Below are 27,857 nucleotides of genomic sequence, written 5' to 3'. Positions count from 1 at the left end.
TGAACGTGGGCCAGCGTAGCTTTCATACGTCTTACCTGACTCCGCCCCCTTTCCGCCCCGTTGTGTCTGATACTGGACTATGCGACCTATCCGTGCGCTCTCTCACATATACAAGATACTGAGGTGATCGTATAACACTACATTTCCTCTGGGCCAACCTGAAAGGTATTGAAAAGAAGACTATTAAAAAGCGGTGTCACACGGCTCGGACCACATACATACCGGAGTGAAGCGACATCGTTTCGCTTTTACTTTGTCCTCGAGGATGGCAGCTCAGGATTTCAATTTTTTACTTGCGACGGATTCTTATAAGGTAAGAATCACCTGGGTTGAGTCGGTTCGACAACAGAAACACAAAGGCGCATAACAGTACTTTCCCGATTCTGACAGTGGCCCTTTGTGCTGTAGCCGTCACATATATGTGCGGTAAAAAACAACTTTGACCTTGTGAATTGATGAAGTTTAAATGAAAACATGTTTCAGAATAGCCTACAGATGTGCCAAAAACGCTATTATTGCGTTTTCTTCTTGTTTTGTTGAAGGGTATTGGTGTTAGCTCAGGTTCGTTTTAAATGCCCCACTCACTGAACGCTGAACGCAGGGGGCGGGGCTTATGCGGAATGACCTCGTGCAGCTTTAGTTTCGCCAAAGGCCACAGCGGGTGACGTCACGTCACGCTGCGCAGTAATCTAAGAATCGAAACTCAGAAAACCATTATGTTCAAAATGTAAACACGCTATTTTGCTTGATATGTCGTATTATGTGGTACTATATTGGTAATTTACCCAAAGATTAACAAAATGTCTTGTTATAGTAAAAGTAGCTTATTAAATCATGCTATTTGATATCAAATATTGTATTTTTGTATTATGTCTTGTTTTACATAATTCCTTATCTGGACCTTCCACACAGACTTACAGAGGGATAAAGTGAAATGAAACAACTCATGGTCTTGGGGCTATTTACAACAGCCATGCAAAAAGTTGATAAAACAAAAACACTCAGCACGTTCTTTTACAGTTGATAACTATAATAATTAATCACCAACTATCAGTAGATCCTTCAAACTCCAAAGGAAATTTTGATCACATATTTCAAGTGGGAATAAATGGGTTAATGTACATTGTTACCATGTGATTGGATTAGTTGTTTAGATATATGACACTTTACAATAAGGTTTCATTGGTTAACATGAACTAACAATGAGCAATACTTCTATTACATCATTTGTTATGTTAATCATTTACTAATACATTTTTAAGTACAAAAGTTGTATGTGTTAACATTAGTTAATGCACTATGTACTAACATGAACATTTTTATTAACTAACGTTATCAAAGGTTAATAAATGCTGTAAGAATATATTGCTAATTATTAGTTCATTTTAGTTAATGCATTAACTAATGTTAACAAATAAGACCTTATTGTAAAGTGTTACCAATTATATTTAAGGTTATGTTGAAAAGTACTGTATAGGAAAAAAAATAAATTTATACATGTTATATTATATAATGCTGAAAGCATCTTGGGAGGTGATACTAATTATTAAATGTCCTTAGTCAAGTTTTAATGGTCTTCACAGCAGATGTAGATTTAGAAATTTCACCTCTGTAATTTTCCATCTTGGCCCTGAATGGCTAAGGCTGTGTAATAACAATCTTTGTGCTTCACATTAGTCTTTGACCTCCAGCAACATCTGCCGCAAATCCCATCTGAATCTATGTTGAAATCTCACCCAACAATGTATTAATAGCATGTTTTTTTTGTTTTTTTTTTAATACAGTAGCATAATTGTTGAATGAGAGAATTGTTGAATGCACTGTTGTTACACCACACACTCAACATTCCTCAAGTGGCACAATCCATTCTTACAAGTTCAGGTCCACTAAGAATTTCACTCGAAAGCTAAGCAGATTTTCTCTGAAGTGGAACACCCAGCATTCATAAAATGTTTCACATCCACAATCAATAAGCATATTGTACAATGCAGCTTAATTCTACACATTTTACCAATGTCTGTTGCCAAGGTTTTGCCAATAAGTTGGCATAGAATTTGCAAAAATCAGCAGATTCCATCTTGACCAGGTTGAAGTCTTTCCATTCCTCGCAAATGACGTGGAAATTGTTGATCTGATGAATTGGTAACTTTGGCCAACTAAACTAATGGAACATCACATGGACCTTTATTTGTTACTTCAGTAGCAGATAGAAATATATATATATATAACTTGCTTTGCTTTGAACGAGACAGGACACAAAACTAGGCCTTCCATTATGGGGATCAAGAAAGTAGCCATTTTTATGCGTGTTATGCCTAGGCCTGCCGCAATAATCAATATATCGACTTATCGCACAATTTATGTACATGACCTCAATAATCTTTGGTGACGCAATATATCGACCATTGTGTCAAAGCTGCAATGCATTGTTTCGGTTCAAATATAAACGTCACAGCGCAAAATGGTGCCGCTAAAATAGTTTTAGCAGCAGATATAGCCTGGTATGGATATAGACATCTGACTGCAAAGGTTTGTACTAAGGTTTGTTTTTTCAAACTAAAGTTTGTTTTTTCAGCAATAGTGTGCACACTTACTTTACAGAGAAAAGAAGGACAGGGGAAAAAAAATCTGTAAATGGAAAGTCTCCATAAGTGCCTTTTGTCCATTTGCAAGTGTGCTTTTTTCTACTTGTTACTTTTTTTAAATGTTTATTTACTATTTTTTTATTTTTTTATTTAGGATATTTAATTTCTATGGTCTAAACTTAAGAATTAAAAGGTTATTGTCATTTGAAAGTATGTAGGCCTACTTGCTTTATTATGCTGTTATATTATGATTATATATTCAGTGGCATAAAATGGTCTTAAAATGAAAATAATATCATTTATCGCAATTATTTCTGGGACAATATATCGCACAACAAAAAGTAGTTATTGTGACAGGCCTAGTTATGCTGCAGGGCACTAAAGGCCAGCCGCTTTTTAAATATTAAATTTGCATCCAGGATATAATGGCAGATTTTTGCTATGAATCAAGACACTGTTTCAGCCCACCCCAGCTGTAGCTTGACAGTATCAGTGTACAGTAAACAAGACTTTGATGAAATGCAGAGAGAGATCCGTGCGCACAGCTTGAAGTTAACAGATTCACAAGACTGTGTGAATGTGATGCAGGTGTGCTTTTCAGATGTAATAGGCCTATAGTTGTGTAATAGTGAATCATACTGTTCAAAGGTTTGGGGTAATTTTTTGTTTTAAAGAAATTATACTTTTATTCAGCACGGGGTCAGTAAATTATTAAAAAGTGACAGTTTATAATGTTATAAAAGATTTCTATTTCAAATAAACTTTGAATTTTTATTCATCAAAGAGTCCTGAAATAAATGTATCACAGGTTCCACAAAATATTAAACTGTTTTCAACACTGGTAATAATAAGAAATGTTTCTTGAGCAGCAAGTCAGCGTATTAGAATGATTTCTGAAGGACCATGTGACACTGAAGACTAAAGTAATGATGCTGAAAATTCAGCTTTGATTCCATATGTTCTATCATTGGAATAAATTACATTTTAAAATATATTAAAATAGAAAACAGTTATTTTAAATTAATAACATTCCACAATATTCCTGTGTTTTTAATCAAATAAATGCATCCTTGATGAGCATAAGAGACTTCTTTCAAAAACATTTAAAAAAATCTTACCAACCCCAAGCTTTTGAATGGTAGTGAATAAGTGAATCTGTGAGTGTGTAAACAATTGTAATACTCAAAGCTCCTCTCTTTTTTTTTTTCAGATTACCCACTACAAGCAATACCCACCCAATGTCAATAAAGTCTACTCCTATTTTGAGTGTCGGCGCAAAAAGGGGGCGCAGTTCAGTGAGGTGGTGTTTTTTGGCCTCCAGTATCTCCTGAAGAAATACCTAGCAGGTAATTTAATCTTTGTGTAACTCCTGCACAATTTTGTTGGCTCACTCGGACATACTGTTTGTTTTTGAGTTTGTTCATGTACTGGCACGGACAAAGTGTTTTTCACGTAATGTCACTCACCTGATTGGGTAATGGAAAACTTGCCCCCAAACCGCTAATAGCTCACATTCAAGGACAGTTATAAAAGACAGTCATGCAGTCAATACAAGCTGCAGGAGTTTATAAATGTATGATTAAAAGGGAGAACTTGGCCCAAAATGAAAATTACGAACCATGCATTCACCCTCATGTCATTACAAAACTGAACTGTTTTGTGTGGAACACAAAAGAAGATATTTAGAAGAATGTTTAAGCTGTTTTAGTCCGTACAATGAAAGCACAGACATTTTTTTAAATATAAAAAATTTATATTTAAAATTTTTTTTTTTTTAAATATAAAAATTCTGTTGAACATCTTTGATGTTCAACAGAAGAAAGAAAGTCATACAGGTTTGGAATGACATAAGGGTGAGAAAATTCTGTCATCATCCCTTTGTGGTTTATAGTGCCCCTATATGCTATTTTGTTTTGGAAGTCTCCTACAATAGGTTTGCATGCATCCCAGGTAAAAAAAAACAAAACAAAAACACTTTAGTTTTCTTATAATATAAATGAATATACATTAGTGTTGTTAAAAATATCAATATATCGATACTGAAATATCTGAAACGGTTCCCATACTCCTTTTCTGCAGTATCGATATACCTATACCAGCTGCACATTCTCTTCTCTACGACAGCAAATTGACATACACCCGCCTCCTCTCACTCACTCGTCTCATTTGCCCTGGTTGAATAGTGCTTGTATTGCGCATAATTTTAGTAATTCCTGCAGGTTTCGCGCTCACACCAAAAGCGCAAAATATACTCAAATATACACAAATTGTCAAAATGCCATCTTGCTGAGTATTCAGATATATACATTCAGTTAATAGCTTAAATAGTTGAGAGAAAACACGTTGTGTTCGATCTGTGCATAAGCTCTTAAAGTGACAGCAGCCTAATATTCCTGCTGCTGTCTGTCATGTTAATCAAAGGACAAAAGATAGAGAAAATGACTCTCTGCTCTGAATAACTGACTGAATAACTTTTTTAACTTTAATTGTAAGCATTAATTTAATTTTTACAATGAAAACTATCCAGTGTTATTTTACATTTGATTACTTTCATTTCTGTAGTATTTTTTTTACCTGAATACTACTGTTAGACCCACCTGAAAAACTTAAAGCCATGTTTATTTAATTTGTCTCTTTATTCTATTGTATTTATTTGTGCTATCGTTTGTTTATTTATATTTGTTTATTTGTTCTTATTTTATTACTGACTGTTAACTTGTCTTTTTTTGTAAATGTTGTTCAGTGATTCAAATAAAACCTCCCTGTGCTGTGTGTGAAAGCTATTACAACAAAATTACCTAAATTTTGAGATAATAGCCAATTATCTGTATGGCGGTATATGTGGCAGTTTTCCCCGTGGTTTCGAAAATGGTATCGCATATTGATATTTTTCAATGTATCGTATCAAAGTTGGAAATTCCAGTATCGTGACAACACTAATATACATTGCACATCATCTAATTTCATAAAGAGTTTGAAAGCAGTTTGAAGATTTAGTCTGTTGTGATTGGTCTACCGCTTACAGCGCGTGTCGGAAACGAAACTTATTACCTTATCTGCATTTTTATTACCTTATCAGAAACAACGCTTATTATCATATCTGCATTTCAGCTCTGGAGGCTTGCTCAGCGCTTGATACATAGTGATTTGAACAGTAACGACGGCGTCATTTTTTACGGATCAATTCCTGCGCGAGTACTCCTCCTTTTGAAGTCAATGTAAAGGGGATTTACAGCGCTGAAAACAGCGTCTTCTCGACATGTCGACAGCACGAACCAAACACTTCCAGGCCTCAGCTACAACTACAGTGTTTGAGGGCGGGTCAAACCATGCTGACATTGTGCTAATTTTTTACATTGTTACATAGGTATGTAACAGGAAGTGAGACTGGAATTGCTGACGACTCGTTTTGGCAATTCATTATCAATTCTTTCTCTTGCTCTATTACACACTGCATGAAAGGTAATATTCAAAAAAGCATAATAGGGGCACTTTAACACATCTGTTTACATTCAATATTAGTGTTTTCTTTGCCATTTTGATGCTTTTACCCATTTCTAGCCCTGTAAGAGTAAGTTAAAATAAGTAGATTATGTTGTCATCAAACAAACATTACAGTTACATAAGGCTAATTCCCCTTAAGCTTCCCATTTTAGTTTTTCAAGCCAGAAAGTGCTTATTTTGTGGTGTGGGTTTTAAACTACAACCATGAACAGAATGTGTGAACGGCAGTGTTTTATTTTGTTTGTCCCCACTGATTAAAATTTTTTTCAGGGCACACTATTTGTATTCACTGTTTGTGCAATGAATATTTCATTTATTCTGGTGTTGCACTTTATTGCATTTTCCTTGCAAGATGCCATGGCCGTTGTAAAACTTGCAATTAACTACATAGAAAGTGCCACTTGATAGCGATAGTGTTTATACATTGAACATTTTATGCTTTATATAAAGATGCAAAACAGTTTTTCATGTGTGCTCATCTTAGAAACTCATGTATTTGTCTAAATATCTTGCAGGTCAAGTTATCACAGAGGAAAAGATTCAGCAGGCGAAAGTCTTTTATCAGATGCACTTTAAACAGGCAGTGTTCGATGAAGAGGGATGGAGAAAAGTTTTAGAGGTACAAACAGAAGTTCATATCAAAGTCAAAGTTTCTTACATGACTTTGAAGTCTGCTTACTTTTTTCCGGAGATGAATGCACACGAAGATAACGACCACCTGCCTTCTTCCTGTTCCTAATTGTATTGTCAGAAATATGATGGCCGCCTTCCAATCCGTATCAAAGCAGTTCCCGAGGGGAAGATCATTCCCAGAGGGAACGTTCTTTTCACCGTGGAGAACACAGATCCAGATTTCTTCTGGCTCACCAATTATATTGAGGTATTACTTGAATTCTTTCATCTTTATTTCTTTTAAAAACATTTTTATATAGGGTAGCCAATGGAGATAATGCAAAGGGTATACAAATAATTCAGTTACTCCCTATATATATATATATATATAGGGAGTAACTGAATTATATATATATATATAATTTTTTTTTTTTTAATTTTTTTTTTTTATTCAGCAAGTACGTATTAAATGGATCAATAGTGACAGTAAAGACTTTTACATAAAAAATATATATATATTTCAAATAAATGCCGTTCTTTTGAACTTTTTATTCGCCAAAGAATCCCGAAAAGTTTTATTAAAAATATTAAGCAGCAAATTTTTTTTCAACATTGATAATGATGAGAAATGTATATTTGAAGGATCATGTGACACTGAAGACTGGATTAATAGCTACTGAAAATTCAGCTTTACCATCACGGGAATAAATTACATTTTAAACATATGTTCATATAGTCATTTTAAACTGTAATAATATTTCACATCTAATATTTTTCATCTAATACTGTAAATGCTGTCTTGTTGAGCATAAGAGACTTTTTTCCAAAAACATCTTACTCTCTCTCTCTCTCTCTCTCTCTCTCTCTCTCTCTCTCTCTCTCTCTCAAAAAAACTTTTGACTGGTAGTGTAATCTAAGGGCAAAGACCAAACATTTAATCACCCTTGAAAGACATTGCGAGAAGAGGATGCTACTCAAAGGTTCATTCCAAACTAAAGGAAGTGACTGATTCCCTTAACAAAAGGGTGCTTTCTTAAGGCTGTTAGTAAAGGATCACCTGAAGGAAGTAACTTTATGATCAAGTGATCCTTACATATTTTCATGTTTGTATGTTTGAGGCACCTCACAAGTTAAAATAAGTTTGAATTAAAGACACAGAGTGGCCATATTTGATGCAAAAGTTTGTTTTGCTACAGCAATCTTAACTGCAACACAAAGCCCCCATGAATGTCTCACTGTCAGCATAGTCCATAAACCTGATGGTGTGGCACTTTACATCATATTGGATGATTCTGCCGTACTGTTGTTCAGGATGACAGCAGGCTTTGATTTCCAGCATGCTCCTAGCCGCTGATTCTGGACAGAATATCCGAGGGAGGTTTGGACAGGCTGGTGGGGTCAGTGAGGACATGAGGTCATTAGATACTGACCTGGTCTGCAGCCCTGCAGACTCGCGCAACAGCTGTTTCTATTGTCATTATGTAGACACGCATATTTCTTGCTACCAGGTCTGAAGATGCATGCCTATAATCCATGATTATTTTACACAAACCTATGAAGTTTGGATATTTATAATAACATTTATTCATGCGTTTGACATACGCTTTTATCCAAACAGTTTATTCATACATTTTATCGGTTCATGCATTCCCTGGGAATCAAACCCATGACTTTGGCATTGAAAGCTCTAGGGCTGTTCGATTATGGCAAAAATCATAATCATGATTATTTTGGTCAATATTGAAAACACGATTATTTAACACGATTATTGGTCTGTGATATGATCAAAGTCTTATTTCATGAAATTCACAATTTCACAATTATCGATACTTCAGCAAAAACTAATATTAGGTTAACTAATGTAAGTAAAAGATCCTCAAAATAGTTACAGAAGACAAGTAAACAGTCAGCAATACAATAAGAACTAAGAAACGAGTTACAAACAAAACCGATAAATACAACAGAACAAAAATACGAATTAAATAAACAGTGCTAAATTTTTCAGGGAGATACTAACAGTGGTATTTAATTAAGTAATAGCCTACAACAGATATTTAATAAAGTAATCAAATATAAAATAACACTGCTGTATACAGTAAATATAGACTGATCCATATTACAACTACAAAAGTTGCTCATTCAAGAGCAGTGAGTGATTTCATCTTTGTCTTTGGTTTTTTTTATTAAAATTAATGACAGACTGCAGCAGGTTTATTAGGCTGCTGTCACTTTAAGAGCTGCATGGATCCAATATACTGTTACACATGCGTTTCCTTTCTCAACAGTTTACATTCACTTAAGACATAACCGACTGTGTTTACGAGGATACTCTTGTTTATCTTGTTTTCATACTCGTTGGAAGCCAAAATCGAAATCGAAAAATCAATTATGATTATTTGCACAGCCCTAGAAAGGCCTGTTTGAGGTACAGGAACACTATTGGTGGGTCCGAAATCGCATACTGTCTGAGTAGGTACTACATTTGAATTTGAATTTACTTTGCGACCGTTAAAAAAGTATGTTGTATATAGTATGAATATGTGTAGTATGAATGAAATTCGGACATACTACATCCACCATGTTGTTACTGTCACATGACCTACCAACATCAGTTGCGTCGCTTCACTGCCAAAATCCTGTCCCGTGACCTCATGGAATAGCAAAGTGTCTATCGAATGCGCATTTCAGAATCTTGAGGGAAGTAGTAGGTCATCCGGGTACTTTTCGCCTACTGTTATTCGCATGCTATTCGGTAGGGAAGAATACGATTTCGGACACAGCATATGTGATACAGTATTTTTCATTATGGTGCCTGATGGTTCCATCACAATGAGATAAAAGTTCCTTTCCAGATCCTTCGCTCTCTGTGCTTCCTTTAAGAAACAGTCGAAGACACAACTCTTCCACAAGCAATCCACTTAAACTGCCTGAAATCACAATAAAAGACATTTCTAGGTTACATTTTATTTTGATAGTCCACTTTAGACATTCTAATATCTATATATAAGTAACTTTGCAACTGCATGTCAGTTAACTCTCATAATTTGCAACTATATGTCAACTAATTCTCATTACAGTACTTATACAGTACAGATACTTTTACTCAGTATAATGTCGGTAGCACTTTATTTTACAGTTCTGTTTCCCATCCTTAACCCATGTAGTTACCTTATATTACCCTGTACTTTCTTAGGTAAGTACACTGTAAGTGAATGTAAGTGCACATACTGTAAAATAAAGTGCAACCATAATGTCTTTTGGGGGACCATCAAAATAAAGTGTTAGCAGATATTAAGTAGACAGAATAAAGGACTATGGAAATAAAATAGCTTTTACCAATCTGCACTTTTACTTAACATGCTCTTGAATCTTGCATCACAGTATTACTGTCCTTCAGTGATGTCTCTCATTTGTAAGTCACTTTAGATTAAACTGTCTGTTAAGTGAATGTAATGTACAGTAGATGTCCTTGAGCAAGGCACTTCATCCCAGGTTGCTCCAGGTGGATTGTCCCTGTAATGAACTGTAAGTTGCTTTAGATGAAAGATCCTGATAAAATGTTTTACTTTTATTCAAGATGTCATGAATGGTTTAAGTCAAACCTGATTGGTACACCTAGATCTTACCTGTTAGGCTGATTTTTCTTTACTTGAAAAAGCCCTATTGGCAGAATTTTCTGTCTTTGTCAGTTCCTGACATGCATGTCCTTACGGGGCCACAGATCATTGAGTCGTGAGTCAAATGGTCATGATTGTATCAGGGCCATAAAAAATTGTGAGTGCAATTACCAGCCATCTTCGGTCTTCTCTGACGCATATGTGATTGTGTGTACACCCTGTCCCTACAGACGATGCTGGTCCAAATGTGGTACCCCATCACCGTGGCAACAATGTCCAGGGAGTTCAAAAAGATTCTGGCCAAGCACCTGAAGGCCACGTCAGGGAGCCTGGAGGGTCTGGACCTCAAGCTGCATGACTTTGGCTACAGAGGGGTGTCCTCACAAGAGGTACGATGGGTGTGGATCAGTAATTTTACTTCCTGTTTAGGACAGTTTTGGGTAACACTTTACAATAAGGTTCATCAGTTAACTACATTAGTGAACATGAACTAATAATAAACTGCACTTCTACAGCATTTATTAATCTTTGTTAATGTTAATTTCAACATTTACTAATACATTATTAAAATCTTGTTAACATTAGTTAATGCACTGTGAACTAACATGAACAAACAATGAACAACTGTATTTTCATTAACTAACGTTAACAAAGATTAGTAAATACAGTATGCTCATGGTTAGTTCATGTTGGTTAATACATTAACTAATGTTTAACTAATGAACCTTATTGTAAAGTGTTACCCAGTTTTGTTATTGGTAACTAAAACTAAAAAAATTAAAATCATTTTCAGTAAGCTGAAATAAAATGAATATCGGATTAAAAACGTGGAAACACTTTACAATAAGGTTACGTTTGTTAACATTAGTTGACTACATTCGTTAACAAGAAACTAACAATGAAAAACACTCCTGAAAAATTAAAATTTGAAATTTTAACTTAGCAACTAACTGAAACTAATGTTTAGTTTGAAGTACTAAAATTTCTAAAAATAAAACCAAAACAAAAATTAAATCTACGTAGAGATATAAAACCGACAAAAGCGCATAGCAAAATTACTAAAATGTAAATTAAAATTAAAACTGAAAATATAAAAATAAAAGCTATAATTAAAAATAATAGTAAATAATTATATATATTTGTTTTTGCATGATTGTGATGCCATGATAGTATTTATGAATGTGCAAATCTTTGTGTTTTCATAATCGACCTGTTTTTGTTGTGCTGTGTGATTGATACTTCCAAAACCACAATCTTTTGTGTGTTTTATGACTATAAGTGACTACATAGAAAACTAGAAAATGACTGTTACCGATTACATGACATTATTTTGCCCTCAAGGTCTCATTTCTGTAGCCATTCACAGTACACTCTGAAGAAGACTCCTCCAAAGCACTGAAATATCTTTATAGTCAAACAGGAAGTGCCTCTGGTGTTAAAATCTCTGCCTTTATTCTTTTTTTAGCCCTGAAATCAAAGCTCAAGCCGAATGTGGTCTTTCTCTCTTCAGTGTTTTTAAGAAAGCCCGCTCTTCTGGGGCAAATGAAATCAGACATTACTCTGTGAAAGCAGAAAATCGATTCATTACGAGACAAGACCATTCCATTTAATCAAAAAGAGATCAGACCTGACCTTTCGATACGCACACGATGCAGACTGCTCTCGAATTCTGTGGATTTCAAGGGTAGGAGCCCTGATTGTTGGCTATGTTTGAGTGAGGTTGTCACGCTGATGGGTTTTGGGTCATCGGGTGGTTCTGTTTGAAGAGTTGTGTGAGTAAAGATGACTGTTTGGCTCTTGAATTGGTCCGTCTGTTGTGTAAAGGTCAACTCTGCCAGGTTTCATCTATATCACACAGTGCCAGGTTCAGGTGTTGGGTGACTAGTGATAAGCAGTGAGTCCGTTACTGACTGGCTAGGCGTGCTGAGTGTGGGAGACCTTTGTGTGTGTCTGTGTATGAAAGTGAGACCACTGGATTCTGATGAGGTGTGACATAACCCCTCTGTGGTGCCCTTTTGAGACCAGTACGTCATGATCTAAAACTGGAGATGGTGACGCAGTCTTCATAGATCACCTCAGCAGCCTGACCGATTAGAAAAGGTGCATTTTCTATTAAAATCAAGAAAAAGATTAAAGGTTTAGGTCATATCACAGGCTGGATTTTTACATTTTATCTTATTAATTAACTTAAACCAATTCTTTATTCAAGGTACAAATGAAGTGATGCTCTGGGGCATCACTATACCTTGCTAGACTCAACTTAAGAGCAGTCAAACTTGTTCATGACACTGGCTTTTAATATATATTCACTGACATACAATTGCCATTTAACTTTGTTAAAAAATAATTATGGTTTCTCAGAGAATTGAACTTGCAACCTTCGTAACCCAATAGCAAAAATAATGCCACTGTACACGTTTTATTTGATGATTTTATTTATTTATTTATTTATTTATTTTTATGATTTAATTAATTTTTTCACTTTGTTAAAAATAATCAAGGCTTCTCAGAGATTTGAACTTGCAACCTTTGTAACATCTCGGTTACTATTGTAACCCTCGTTCCCTGAAGGAGGCAATTGAGATGTTACAAAGGTTGCAAGTTCAAATCTCTGAGATCCCAGTTCGTCAGTTCAGTTCTAACATAACGTCAAACGTGACTGACTGAAAGGGAACGCCAGCAAATTTAATCCCACTGTATTGAAAAAGTTTGATTTGATTTGATTAAAAAATTATTTGATTTATGTTTTATTTTATGGTTTAATATACTTTTTTAACTTAAAAAATCATCAAGGTTTCTCAGAAATAGAGATTTGAACTTGCAATCTTTGAAACCCCATAGCAAATATAATACCACTACTGAAAATGTTTTATTTGATTTGATTACAATTTTTTATTTATTTTTTATTTTATGATTTAATTTAATTTTTTAACTTTGTTAAAAAAAATAATCCAAGCTTTACAGAGATTTGAACTTGCGACCTTTATAATCCCATAGCAAATATAATACCACTGAAAAGCTTTTTTATTTTTTCATTTTTTAAATTAAATTAAATTAAATTTATTATTCATTTTATCTTATTCTCTCCCTACCAAACCTTGTCATTTATGTTGAGCCACACTATAATAATCAGTAGTGTCTTATAGAATTGTGTTGGAGGATAACATGACTGTCTAATAAAAAAAAAAAAAACAGACATCTGGTCGTCCTAATCGTGGGTCATGTTATATTTGGGTTTATGGCATATTTCCCAGCCAACTGTCAGTGTAATATTGCTATTGTGTGTGTTTAAGCCTGTTTGATCACTGGCGTTTATATGAAATATGATGTTTCCATGTCACGCTCATGCGTGAAAGAAAGAAAGAAAGAAAGAAAGAAAGAAAGAAAGAAAGAAAGAAAGAAGGAACAGGATGAATTAGAATGGAAAGAACATCAGTGTGGGATCTAAGAAAGCCTAAAGCGTTTCTCCCTCAGCAGCTGAAAAAAGACTGAACCATGCTGTGTAAAACTATCGAGTCTTCATTAGGGACAGTGGGATATTGATAGTGTATTTTCTAGGTTGCGGCTGACTGGATTAATGACGGCTTCAAGAGGAGATTAATGATGCCAAGCAGAGTTTAATGCATCTGATACTCAGGGTTCCTGCTCACTCTCCATCACTCTTTTCTGATCAGGGGACAAGCAGTGATAGATTTTAATGCTTTTAAAGGAGCAGTTCATCATTTACTCACCCTCAAATCCTTCTAAACCCGTATGACTTTCTTTCTTAAGTGGAAAACCGAAAGTAAGTTTAGCAGAATGTACTAAACAAGTACCATAAATGTACTCCATACAATTCAAGTGTAGGGATCAGTGTTGTTATTGTTAACTAAAACTGTTAAATTATTTTCAGCAAATGAAATAAAGCTGAAATAATATATAATATATAACGCTGATATATATCGTGATTCATCGTTGATCTATCATATTGTACGGCACTCTGCCCCTCTAATGCATTGCCAAATACATGACGAGGTCCCTAGGTCCTTGCTACAATCAGAGCTGCAGACTAAAGCCTTGCTGCGACTCAAATTTCCCTGGGTTAATATCAAGTCCAGATCTCATCAGTTCTTAAATTTAAAAAAAATTAAATAGACTTCTCAAATTCCCATATAAATATACACCATGTAGTAGAGCAAGAAATATTGATGCTCTCCTCAGGGAGCTAAAAACATTTTGCTTGAGATCAAACGTGTTCACTTTTCAGAGCAACAACCTTCTCTTGACTATCACTAAAGGGCAAATCCCCACTGATTACTGTGACCCTGCGATGAATGAACTGAGACACAGTCAATAACCTGAGCGTTAAATCAGGGGAATATAGAAAATGTCTTCACACAATTGACTTCAAAGGTCAATGTCTCTCTTATGATTTGCTTGTTAAAAGCCACTGTCTATAATTCCGTTACAAAAGCAGGATCAAAATAATGTGAATTGGCTGGTGCTATCACAACATTGATATTTTGGATTTCACTGGAGAGAAGAGTACATAAATGTACAATAAAGACTTCGGGGACTATGGGTTTGTTATCGAACGGGTTCAGCGACTTATTTCTGTTGTGTTCTTTCTCTCTTTACTGAACTAGTCGGCAGCACTTGGTGGAGCTGCACATCTGGTGAATTTCTGCAGCACAGACACAGTGGCTGGTCTGCTGATGGCACAGCAATACTATGGATGTCCTATGGCCGGATTCTCCATCCCTGCTGCGGAGCACAGGTAATGCACATTATATACTTACTGGACAATTATTTTGGGTTACACTTTATTTTAAGGTGACGTAGTTACATTGTACTTAATCAAAGAAGTACTGAGTAATATTAATTAACTACATGTACTTACTAGCCACATTTACATATACATTTTTTTTGTCATTCCGATTAAAATCATTCCAATTGAAAGATTTGGTGGACTGTTTACATGAGACGTTATCTAATCCGATATGGTGTTTACATGTGCCGGCGCTTTCAATCGGAATGACTTTGTGACATGCGCACAGCAGCTTATGTCCTGTTTGCCGTGTTTTATTCCTGTCAACACAGAGTTCCATTATTTATTATGCTCGCTTTTTTTATGTAAAGTGTTGCTCTTAATCAAGCAACAGCATGAATTTGTAGCATATTACTGCTGGGAGGTATGAGGAAAAGACGGGTGCAGGAAGCTGACCTTTTTGGTGGTTGTGCATCTCTAAGGAGCATCTCGAAAAGCAGAAGCGTGTGGATGAAGGTCCGTAGTAATGATACACTGACTTCCTTCAGTGTATTTAATAAATGTGGTGTTTAAGTTTTACTCAAGTTTAATTTTGCCGCCGCCATTGTGCATTTTGACGACCACTGGCCTCTTGACGTGATGACGTAGATGCAAAGTAATCGGTTTAATGCGTTTACGTTGCAGAGTTTTTATTTTGTTCGGTTTATAGAAAGGTTTATCCCACCCCTCTCAAACCGATTACAATTTCATTCGGTTTGGGCATTTTTATTCTGATTGGGGTGTTTATATGGAGCATTTTCATTCGGATTGGACTTTTAAACCGATTACAATGCTCCATGTAAACGCACCTACTATAGAGTTACAGTTAGGGTTAGTTTGGTTTAGGGTTACTTGTAATTATGCATAATTTACTGTTAAAAATAGTGTTACCTTATTTTGTTAAGGAATGTTCGGATTTAAAGCTGCAAAAAATATATAAATAATATACTAAAATTAATAGAACTGAAAATAAAATAAAAATAAAGCTATACAGAAATATAAAATAAACTAATAAAAATGGCAAAAGACTATAACAAAATTGCAAAAACTTGAATTAAAATGAAAATATAAAAAAAATATAAAAGCTAGTTCAAAATATTAATAAATACTATAATAGTATTAATAATACTAAAATAACACTGGTTCAAGATTGTTAAACATAATTTAATGATGCCTTAAAAGCCTGTCTGAAACCAGTTTTAATTTAATTAAAAGGAAAGTTAAATTAAAAATTAAAAAATCTGTTTAAAATTTATTTCAAAACATTTACTTACCCTTATTTTAGTCCAAACTCATATAACTTTCTTTCGTCTCTGATAAACACATTGAAGAATGTACTGGTTGCTTTTTTATCATGCCGTTATAATGAATGGAGACTGAAGCTTTCAAAACTTCAAAGAATGTGAGAAACTCTATATAAGAAGTATAGAGGTTATGCATGATGTTACTTTCCCGCCAGAACATGTCCCCTCAGCCGGCAAAACATCCTGCAACATGACTGGATTTACTAGGGGAAACTGCAAAAACTGGAGTAAAATAAACAATTATCTTCCTAAATTAAAAGCAGCTGGACTCAACAGTGATTCTTACAACTTACCAAATAACCAGTGGACCATGGAGATTGACTTGTGGCCAGGAATCGGGTTTCCTGACATTTATATGTACCTGATTTCGACACCAGTGAAATAAATAAAGCAAAGCCTGTGAATGCTTTAAATGCTGGACAACACTATAAATACAATAAGTAGATCTAAATCTGGATGATCCCTTATATTATTGTTATAAATCATCATATCGCCCAGCTCTAAAACTTGTTAAAGCACTAAGGCATTATAAACATTATGACTTTCTGTAATTGCTCCCATCCATCCATCCAGTCTGATTCATGAACAAGTTAGTATAATGGTGAGCTGTCAAGATTTGGTAGATGTCAAGATTTTCAGTCAATAACAGCTTAAGTTTTGTTCTGTTTATCACACAAAACTATTATATGACTTCAGAAGACTTGGAATATAGTGAACAAGTTGTATATGGACCACTTTTATGGCTCTGTTTCCACCTGGTATTAAGATGCGTTTTGGCTTTTCCGTTATCTCTGGGCACGTCCATATGTAAATTGCGCAAGCTTATTTCGTTCATTAGATCGAAAGATCTGAAAAAAAAACCCTTATGTTTACCTGCCCATAGACCCTCCCCTCAAAGAAATCAGGACAGAAGTGGTTGAAAGTGGACAAAAGAGACAGATTAAAATATCAGGTGTAAACGGGTATGTGTCTCACTTGTCTACTTGTAATCCAGTCAACCAAAATTAATCTTAATGCCAGGTGGAAACAGGGCCTATGATACCTTTTTGTTTTGTTTTTTTAAAGCTTGAAAGCTCTGATCCCTATTCATTGTGATTGCATGGAAAATTCTAACCAGTCTTCAAAATTGTGTTCCACAGAAGAAAGAAAATGAAATGATTACAACAGAATTTTCACTTTTGGCTGATCTATCCCTTTAAGACTGACTGGGCTGCGAGTCAGTAAGACAGCTGCCTTCTGTTTTAAACAGCCAACATCTTGAAATTCAAAGCTGACGTTCAACACCTGCGTGTTAATTTGTATTTGTTCCGTTGATTCTAATTTGTTCTATTAGTAGCTACGCATTCATCCATCTCACAGCTGTAGCGCCTTTTGTCTGTGTTGTTGATTGCATTTCCCAGGATAGCTCTCACATTTCAAATCACACGACTTCTTCTGTGACGTCATTCCAAGTTCAAATTTAAGTTTTTCAACCATCACAACATTCCGTTTATCAGTCAACCGGAAGATTCCGTGAATCACTCAGAGATTTTTATAGCTCTGTGGCTAAGGATCATTAGACACAAATGACTCATTTTCTGCAAATGATTCTTTCTAATTCTTGTTCAGTAAAGAAAAACCCATTATAGCCTTGTGCACCTTCAAACTAAATAAAGCACTTCACTTATTAGTGTTTCAAATCATTTGTCACACTTTGTTTTTTCTGTCTATGTAGTACCATCATCTCCTGGGGTAGGAGCCGAGAGAAGGACGCATTCGAGTGTCTGCTGGACCAGTTTCCCTCTGGGCCTGTAGCTGTGGTTAGCGACAGTTATGACATTTTTAAGGCTTGTAAGCATATCTGGGGGGACAAGCTGAAAGAGAGAGTGATGGAGAGGAGTGAGGATTCTGCTCTCATTATTCGCCCAGACTCCGGGGACCCCGCTGAGACCCTCATCGAGGTGTGTATATCATGTACCAAGTGTTTTAGAAGTGGAGGACTGTTCGCTACACACCTTAAGGCAGCTGTTTCAGTGATTGAACTTTATTTTAGTGAAGTAAATACTCAAATAAATAGCTTTGCTTGAAGCTTTTTCTTGCACTGTGACTGATAGGGCTTTAAATTCTGTTGCTTTGACGCCTGTATGAAAGCAATGCCCTAAGATATCGATTTTATTTTCATATACTGTGGCATAGCATTGCTTTCAGATTAGTTTGTTGCTTGAGTTTAAATTGATTAGCTGCATCCTTGAATTCTTACCACTCTAATTTTTTCTCTTCTGTCTCGCTTTTAGGTGATAAAGATTTTGGAGGAGTGTTTTGGATGTTCTCTGAACTCAGTTGGTTACAAGGTGCTCCCATCATACCTGCGCATTATCCAGGGGGATGGAATTGATCTGAACTCGATTAATGAGGTAAACTAAACCTCAGACCCAGGGAGAAAAAAAAACATACCCTACCATTCAAAGGTTTTGAGTCAGTAATATATATTTTTTTAAATACTTTTATTCAGCATGGATGCATTAAATTTCTCAAAAGTGACTGTAAAGACATTTATGAATGTTACAAACGATTTCTATTTTTTTAAATAAATGCTATTCTTTTGAACTTTCTATTTACGAAATCAGCATATTAGAATGATTTCTGAAGGTTCATGTTACAGTGAAGACTGGAGTAATGATGCTAAAAATTCAGCTTTGCCATCACAGGAATAAATTACTTTTAAAATATATTAAAATAGAAAACAGTTATTGCAAATTGTAAAAATATTTTATAGTATTACTGTATTTACTGTATTTTTGATTAAATAAATGCAGTCTTGTGTATCATAAGAGATTCTTTCAAAAAGACAGACGCCATACTTGAACGGTAGTGTATGTACCAGTGTAATTTACAGTGGTGTCCAAAAGTCTGAAATCTAGAATTTAAAACCAGAAGTAATTTAAAACTGGAACTAGAAGTAAACAATGTTTTATAATTTTGATGATTTAAAGGGTTAGTTCACCCAAAAATGAAAATGATGTCATTAATTACTCACCCTCATGTCGTTCCACACCTGCAAGACCTTTGTTCATCTTCGGAACACAAATTAAGATATTTTTGATCAAATCCGATGGCTCAGTGAGGCCTGTATCACCAGCAATAACACTCCCTTTTTCAATGCCCAGAAATCTACTAAAAACATTTTTAAAACAGTTCATGTGACTACAGTGTTTCAACCTTAATATTATAAAGCGACGAGAATACTTTTTGTGTGCCAAAAATAACAAAATAGCGACTTTATTCCACAATATCTAGTAATGGGCAATTTCAAAACACTGCTTCATGAAGCTTCAAATCTTTACGAATCATTTGTTTTGAATCAGTGGTTCAGAGCGCCAAAATCACATGATTTCAGTAAACGAGGCTACGTTACGTCATAAGTGTTTTGAAACTTCAATAGTTCACGTGACTTTGGCAGTTTGATACGCGCTCCGAATCACTGATTCAAAACAAATGATTCGTAAAGATTTGAAGCTTCATGAAGCAGTGTTTTGAAATCGCCCTTCACTAGATATTGTGGAATAAAGTCGCTATTTTGTTATTTTTGGCGCAAAAAAGTATTCTCGTCGCTTTATAATATTAAGATTGAACAACTATTGTCACATGAACTGTTTTAAAAATGTTTTTAGTAGCTTTCTGGGCATTGAAAAAGGGATTGGATTTCATCAAAAATATCTTGTGTTCCGAAGATCAACGAAGGTCTTACAGGTGTGGAACGACATGAGGGTGAGTAATTAATGATATAATTTTCATTTTTGGGTGAACTAACCCTTTAACAGAAAAACCTTATAATATAAAATTAATAAGAAATATTTAAGATTCTGCACTATTTCTAAGTCCCTATGAAATGATCAAATTTGTGAAATTGATCATGTGAGCTCCTTCTGACTATAGATGGTCAGATGTTCTTACTTTCATTGAAACACAAGATGCTCTTTTGATCCTTCTCAAATCATACTGGGGAACATTCAGGTTTTATACAAAAGCGAACTTGCTTAAAGGGTTAGTTCACCCAAAAATGAAAATTCTGTCATTAATTACTCACCCTCATGTCGTTCCACACCCATAAGACCTTTGTTCATCTTCAGAACACAAATTAAGATATTTTTGATAAAATCCAATGGCTCAGTGAGGCCTGCATTGCCAGCAAGATAATTAACACTTTCAGTGCCCAGAAAGCCCAGAAATATGTCTTTAGTAGCTTTCTGGGCACTGAAAGTGTTAATTATCTTGCTGGAAATGCAGGCCTCACTGAGCCATTGGATTTTATCAAAAATATCTTAATTTGTGTTCTGAAGATGAACGAAGGTCTTACGGTGTGGAACGACATGAGGGTGAGTAATTAATGACAGAATTTCGAAATTGGAAATTCATGTTCAGTTTTCAATTAACACACAAATAGTTTTGCAAATTCTTGTGTAAATTAAATGCAAATGAAATTGATGATGAGTAATTAAATGAAATAATGTATCAATTAGAGAAATGCAATTTCTGCCATTTTGCAAAAATTTTGGACTTCTAGATGTGCTCATATGACTAGCAAGTTATAACATATTAACTATCACGTGCTGTTGTATATTAAGTGTATTGAATAGTGTGTCCAGGGAAAATGTGATACTGGCCCTGAATGTTTATCAACTATTTCTGACTGTTAGATTATAAACATTATTACTGATTACACAGTGGAAATCAGGGATTATTCTCTGATCAGCAATACTGTTTATTTTGGCTAGCGCAGATTCTGGAGAAACTAAGCGATGAGGGTTGGAGTGCTGAAAATGTGTTTTTCGGTTGTGGAAGTGCACTCCTGCAGAAAATCAACAGGGACACGCTTAACTGCGCTTTCAAGTGCAGCTATGTGGAGACCCATGGCAAAGGCGTGAGTTTTTTCAGTTTCACTTTCAAAACATCCTGTCACAAAATAAATTCGAGTTTTATTGTTATTTTTTCTTTTACTATCATGTCATTTGTGTTCTCATAGATGGACGTCTATAAGCAGCCAGTGACGGACCCATCTAAAGGATCCAAGCGTGGCCGTCTCTCACTGAGGAGAAACTCAGATGGCTGCATTGAGACAGTGGAAAGAGGAGCGGGCAAACCAGAGGAGGTTAGTTTAGCTGTACACACTGTAAAAAGTCCAATTGTTACCTTAAAAGGATAGTTCACCCAAAAATAAAAATTATCCCATGATTCACTCACCCTCAAGCCATCCTAGGTGTACGGTATATGACTATGTTCTTTCAGACGAACAAAATTAATTTAAAAATATCCTGGCTCTTCCAAGCTTTATAATGGGAGTGAACAGGGGGCATGTTTTGAAGCCCAAAAAAAGTGCATCCATCCAATATAAAAGATACCACCATACAGCTCCAGTGGGTTAATAAAGGCCTTCTGAAGCGAAGCGATGGGTTTTTTCTTACAAAAATCCATATTTAAAAACTTTATTAACTATAATAACACTAATAAGTACCTGCTTTTTGCAACATCTGGCTCTTAACCCATTAATTCCCTGATGTTTCACAAAAAAAAAAAAAAAAAAAAAAATTCACATGAACATTGTGCCTTTTTTTTTTTTTTTTGCATTCCTAAACATATGATGATTTAAATATGATTACTTTGGTAAATTGTGGACACACTTTATGTAGAAAATTGCATTTACTTCTATGGAAGTGCTGAATTTATTTGATCAAAAATACAGTAAAAACACTGTGTAATTGTTACGTAATGGTGGCTGAGCAAACACACGACGAGGTAGAGTAAAGTAAGATAAGTCTTTACTTGATAATCCACAGGGAGAAACACAGAATCCAGAGCAGAACAAACACCAACACATTACATCCATAAACGAGACCCGACAAAGAACTGATGACAAACAGGAACTTAAATACACTGACTGATTAAGACAAATAACGAACAGCTGTGATGAATGTGATTAATGTCCATGGTAACTGATAGTGGCGGGAAACTTAAACAAAGGAACACATGACAGAAAAACAAACAGAGTTCATGTGACGTGATCATGTGACATATCGCCCCCTCCCGGAAAGGCGTGTCCTCGCGCCGTGGAGAGGAGATGGAGATGACAGAGAGATGTTGATGATGCAGGAGGCGGTTTAGGAGGTGGACGGCCTACCGGGAGGAGGCAGGAACCAAAAGTCCAGGGTGGAGATGACGGTGGAGTGATCCAGGGTGGAGCCTTGAGCAGAGGCAGATGTTGCGAGCTGACCCAGGCCACAGCTGAGACTGTGCCCCATGGCGGCGGCGCAGGAGGGAGGAGCCATGGAGCGAAGATCACTGGAGCCACCATGGGGACGACCGGAGGCGACGGAGACACCGATGATGAAGCCCACCGCAAAGCCAGAGAGCCGATGTAGTGGAGGGACTCTGAAGATCTAGGCGGCCGCGACGGAGCCGTAGTGATGACCCCCCAAGATGGTGGTAGAGATCGGGAGGGCTGAAGTCGAGCAGGAGCGACTGAGGGCGGAGGCGGAGCCTGAGGGAGGGAGGAGCTGGCCGAAGATGAAGGGGTGGAGGGCCGGAGTGTAGCGACCGGCCCGTAAGTCCGTGGCGTAGGTGTAGCGATGCCCGACCCAGGTGGAGCCGACGTACTGAGGGAGTCCTGCGAGGCTGAAAGTCCGACGGTCTCTGCCGGCATCGAGGGAGGAAGGAGCGTAGGCACAGGAGTTGGGACGTCACATCGAGGAGGACAGGAGCGTGCAGAGGCAGAGGGCAGAGCCAAGGGCTTCTCACAGCCGTGACGAGATGACTCCCAGAGGGCCTGAGGTGTAGCCTCACCACTGAGAAGAGGCGCTGAGGGACTGATGGGAGGCATCGATGATGGGGTGACAGGAATAGCTGGGGACTGGGACAAACACTGTGGAGCAGAGGACAGTCCAAAACACAAAACAGAATCCAAGGTGTATTGGAGAGGTAGTGGATGAGGGAGGTTGGGAGGGAACACAGAGGACACAGGGTTGGACGGGACCAGTGGGGAGACGGACAGTTCAGGGCTGGACGGAACCAGCAGGGGGACGGACAGTTCAGGGTTGGACAGAAACAAACAGTTTGAAACATGACCGACAGACTCAGGGGGTAACAAAGGGGAAAACAAAACCTCTCCATCAAAAAAAAAACTTCTCCAGTGCAGTGGCCGAACACTCACTCTCAGTGGTGGGGGTTTGTGCGGGGCTCGCTTCCATCCCGTCGAACTCCACCAAGACTCCCTCAGCGATGGTAGAGGCAGCCGGCTCACACACCTGGTCAGGCACACGTTGCTAAGGCTCCGTGGCGATGTTCAGCTCAGTCGCTCCTGTGTGCGCTGGCGTGTACGTCGCGGCGGAGTGGCTCTCGTTGCCTGCGGTGGGCTCGGGCTGTCGATCCTCGCAGTCAGGGTGTTGTTGGCTGGGCACTGGGTAGCTAGTGGGGCTAGATGTTAACTGTGAGCGGCGAATCACAGGACACCAGCACCCACTCGACGTAATCCATGAAGCTCCCTTGAGGCCCCTCCCCGGACAGCAGCACTTTGGTGGCGGTGTTCAGGCCGGCATATAGAAAGCTGCAGAGGCTGCTGTCCGGGAAAGTAGTAGATGGCACAAGACAGAGGAAATCCTCTAGATGTGCCTCGATGGAGCGGTCCTTCTGCTCAAGGCAAATCAGTTGAACTGACCAAAAAGAGTCCATAGTGCAGAAAAAAAAACAAAAAACACGAACTCACCAAAAACACGGAACAAACGAAACAAAACACTGACGACAAATCACGCCGCAACTGGGTCTTCTGTTACGTAATGGTGGCTGAGCAAACACACAACGAGGTAGAGTAAAGTAAGATAAGTCTTTACTTGATAATCCACAGGGAGAAACACAGAATCCAGAGCAGAACAAACACCAACACATTACATCCATAAACGAGACCCGACAAAGAACTGAAGACAAACAGGAACTTAAACACACTGACTGATTAAGACAAATAACGAACAGCTGTGATGAATGTGATTAATGTCCATGGTAACTGATAGTGGCGGGAAGAGCCGATGTGTTCCTGATGTCAAACAAAGGAACACATGACAGAAAAACAAACAGAGTTCATGTGACGTGATCATGTGACAGTAATATTACAATTAAAAATAAAAAACATAAATACTTACTGACCCCCAACTTTTTTGGTGATCCTTATTAATATGGTCTTCTTTTGTAGGACATGTTGGTGACTGTGTTTGAAAATGGGACCATCCTGCAGGAATACACTCTGGATGAGATCCGTAAAGCTGCTCAGCTTTGGGAGGAAGACGTGAGCCCTTCCCAACACAACAAAGAAGACGGCACTACTCTGGACATCCACCAGAAGCACATAATGAATGGTGTGCGTTAATAAACACAGTATGCACGCTGTTCTCAACACTGCCGCTCACAGACCAACCACTGATGTACTCGAGTATAGCAGAACGCAGTGCTGCCAATACACTATACAATTACATATCGCATCTGACTTTTAGACTTTTGAGGCAACCCGTAAATTTTGGATTTTTTTTTTTTTTTTTTTTTTATTGGTTCCTCCTTTATTTTCACCACTCTTTGAGGTGCCAAATGTCTTTGTTGGTGCTTTAGCATGAATATGTTACAGCAGTATACTGACGGCAGGGTTTGCTTTCAGTTGATTGTAATGTTGTTAAAGCATCACCTGGCAGTACATTGATAAATGAAGGAAACTTCATTTGAGGTGATCTAATGATCGTATCTGGGCTTCTGTACCAGCGCTTCTGCACATGATTCTGGTTTCTGATGTGATGTACACTAAAATTGCAAAAATTAGATTTAAAAATCACTATCTGTTTAACTTTTTTAAAGGATTTTGGGTGTTCTTTTAATCATTTTTTGTAGATGCCCATAATGCCAAGATAGCAATGATGCATTTTTTACTTTAAAAAAATATATTTTACATAGATACAGACTTGAAGATTACCCACCTTCTTGCCTACCTTCTTGCTGTTACATAACTCCCTTATAGTTGCTTCCTGACCTATCAGAATAATATTTTTGTTTAGAGATGGACAAATGTCTTCTCTGGAGTTTTATAGGACGGTAAATTGATCTTGATGTTATAATTACTACCTTAATGGAGTACATGCTGCATAGAAAAGTTTCCCTGCTAATACTTATAGAGTGATTTATGTGGAGTTGGTTTTAGACTTCCATCTGAGATGCACGGAATACATCATAAGAACACTTCCCAGTGTTCTGTCTCCATACAGCTGCTGATGGTGCCTTAAAAGCCACTCGGACCTCAATGCCGGTCCCTCTTTCTTGCTTTGTCTTTTCCTCCCATTGTTTTTCACACTTAAAGGGATAGTTCACCCAAAAATTAAAATTCTGTCATTTGCTCACTCTCAAGATGTTCCAAACCTGTATGAATTTCTTTTTTCTGCTGAACACAAACTATGGAAGTCAATGGGGACCATCAACTGTTTGGTTACCCACATTCTTTAAAATATCTTCTTTTGTGTTCAGCAGAAGAAAGAAATTCATACTGGTTTGGAACAACTTGAGGTTGAGTAAATGATGACAGAATTTTCTTTTTTATGTGATTATCCCTTTAATATTGTCCATCACGCTCATCCTTCCCTATGTTCTCATTCTATGTGACTCACATATGAATGATGTTCAGATATTTTTTTTCCTGTTGCCTTATGTTTTTTGCTGTCAAGCTTCTGTCACATTTGACATCTATATGCTGATGCAGAATGAGATGTGCAGTGGGTTTAATTACAGTGTACACTGACTATTGTGTCATCATCTTAGTGTTCAATAATGGAAATGACTTATTTCTGATTCGTTCCAGACATCTGAAATGAAGCTGTTGACCCTACCTCTTTTTTTTAACTAATAAGACTGTATATTAATATGAAGTGATGATCATTATACTTAAATAGCATCTATTCTGTTGTGTAAATACTCTTTAATGGTAGTTTGAATGATAAATTTTGTCTTGAAGTTTTAGCGTTCCTGTTGCATTTTTTGATTTTACAAAAGTAATATTTTGAATGACAAAAAGACTATAATAAATATGGATTGAACTTCTTTTGTCTCAACATTTAACATGTTTAATCTTTTCTTTTTAGGGTGTGTTTTTGGCAAAGCAAAGAAAAAAAGTAAAGGTTTTGTAAATGGAATATATATTTTTTTAAAAAAATGGAAACAGAATATTTACCAAAAGCACTGATGGTGGTGCCAGTATGTCTGGAGTCTTTCCCAGTTTTTAATTGGATAAAAACAGTGTGCCCTTTTGGACAGCCATCTTCCTTCATAGCTGTCATAGCAGAAAAGGAATGGAATGCCAAAGGAAGGAATGCGACTTCCAGAATAAGTTATGTTAATTGGCTCTGTATGTTGTTTTGAGTTGTGCAAAACTAAATAGAAAAGTCCATATTTACAAATTCCAGTGAATCTTGACAAGTTTATATCCAATCAAAATTATATTCATCAGAAGATGGATTTGTTTAGCCTTGTCGTGTTTTATTGTTGCACAATTCTATTGTATTTACATGAAATGCACTTTTCAAACACATCCTAGTTTGGCATCCCGAAGCTCCTACTTGTCATGGCATTGCATTGAGTTTGTTAAGCAGGATGTCAGAGTCATAGTTCTAGCACAGCAAAGTTTAGTTGAGTTTGTTCCTTTAACTTTCTGCAGCATATTTGTGTAATGCAATTTTGTCCACAGGCTGAAATAGTCACACTCTTTCTATTTAGACCAGGTTTCAATTGTGTAAGTGAATAAGCTTATGTGTGCACTGTAAAATTCAATAAGTTCAGAATACTCAAAACATTTGAGGAAACTAACTAATTTTTTAAGTTAGTAGAACTTAAAATTTTTGTGACAAGTTGGGCGGGGTCAAGAGCTGTGGAAGTGGAGCAAGGCCAGTGTGGTGCACAGGTGTTTCTTATTAACAATCGCATCATCGGCATCCCTTTGCTCCCACAGTTCTCAGTCCCCTAAATAACGACTTTTGAACAATATTTCGTGATGGCTGATTCCAAAACACTGCCTCATGAAGCTTCTGAGCTTTACGAATCTTTTGTTTCAAATGAGTGATTCGGATCTCCTATCAAATGGCTAAACTGCTGAAATTACGTGACTTTGGCGCTCCGAACCACTGATTTGATTTGTAAAGCTCCAAAGCAGTGTTTTCAACAAAAAGTATTCTCGTCGCTTTATAATATTACAGTAGAACCACTGTACTCACATGAACTGTTTTAAATATGTTTTTAGTACCTTTATGGACCTTGAGAGGTTCAGTGGCATTGCTCCCAATAGAGGCCAAACTGAGCCATCGGATTTCATCAAAAATATCTTAATTTGTGTTCCGAAGATGAACGAAGGTCTTACGGGTGTGGAACGACAGGAGGGTGATTAATTAATGACAGAATTTTT

General features: G+C 36.7%; 1 protein-coding gene across 1 annotated transcript; it reads left to right on the top strand.

Annotated features, from left to right (window-relative positions):
- Positions 1 to 47: 47 nt before the first annotated feature.
- Positions 48 to 26,503, top strand: nampt2 (nicotinamide phosphoribosyltransferase 2). The gene is made up of 11 exons (XM_051911564.1): positions 48 to 313; positions 3,796 to 3,931; positions 6,605 to 6,708; positions 6,841 to 6,969; positions 10,549 to 10,707; positions 14,944 to 15,074; positions 18,123 to 18,348; positions 18,682 to 18,801; positions 21,168 to 21,308; positions 21,411 to 21,536; positions 24,624 to 26,503. Exons 1-11 carry the CDS (start codon positions 266 to 268, stop codon positions 24,795 to 24,797), a joined length of 1,494 nt encoding a protein of 497 aa, XP_051767524.1. The 5' UTR covers positions 48 to 265; the 3' UTR covers positions 24,798 to 26,503.
- Positions 26,504 to 27,857: the final 1,354 nt, after the last annotated feature.

This window comes from Ctenopharyngodon idella, chromosome 11, assembly GCF_019924925.1.
Source record: "Ctenopharyngodon idella isolate HZGC_01 chromosome 11, HZGC01, whole genome shotgun sequence".
NCBI classification, from domain to species: domain Eukaryota; kingdom Metazoa; phylum Chordata; class Actinopteri; order Cypriniformes; family Xenocyprididae; genus Ctenopharyngodon; species Ctenopharyngodon idella.
Note: the sequence above shows the minus strand (reverse complement) of the source record. Positions and strands in the feature narration are given on the sequence as shown.

Bases quoted from the DNA above. Each gene is read 5' to 3' on its own strand.
- nampt2 (XM_051911564.1), top strand. From the start codon at position 266: ATGGCAGCTCAGGATTTCAATTTTTTACTTGCGACGGATTCTTATAAG. The intron at 6,970-10,548 runs GTATTACTTGAA...CTGTCCCTACAG, and splicing joins GGCTCACCAATTATATTGAG to ACGATGCTGGTCCAAATGTG. The intron at 18,802-21,167 runs GTAAACTAAACC...TGGCTAGCGCAG, and splicing joins ATCTGAACTCGATTAATGAG to ATTCTGGAGAAACTAAGCGA.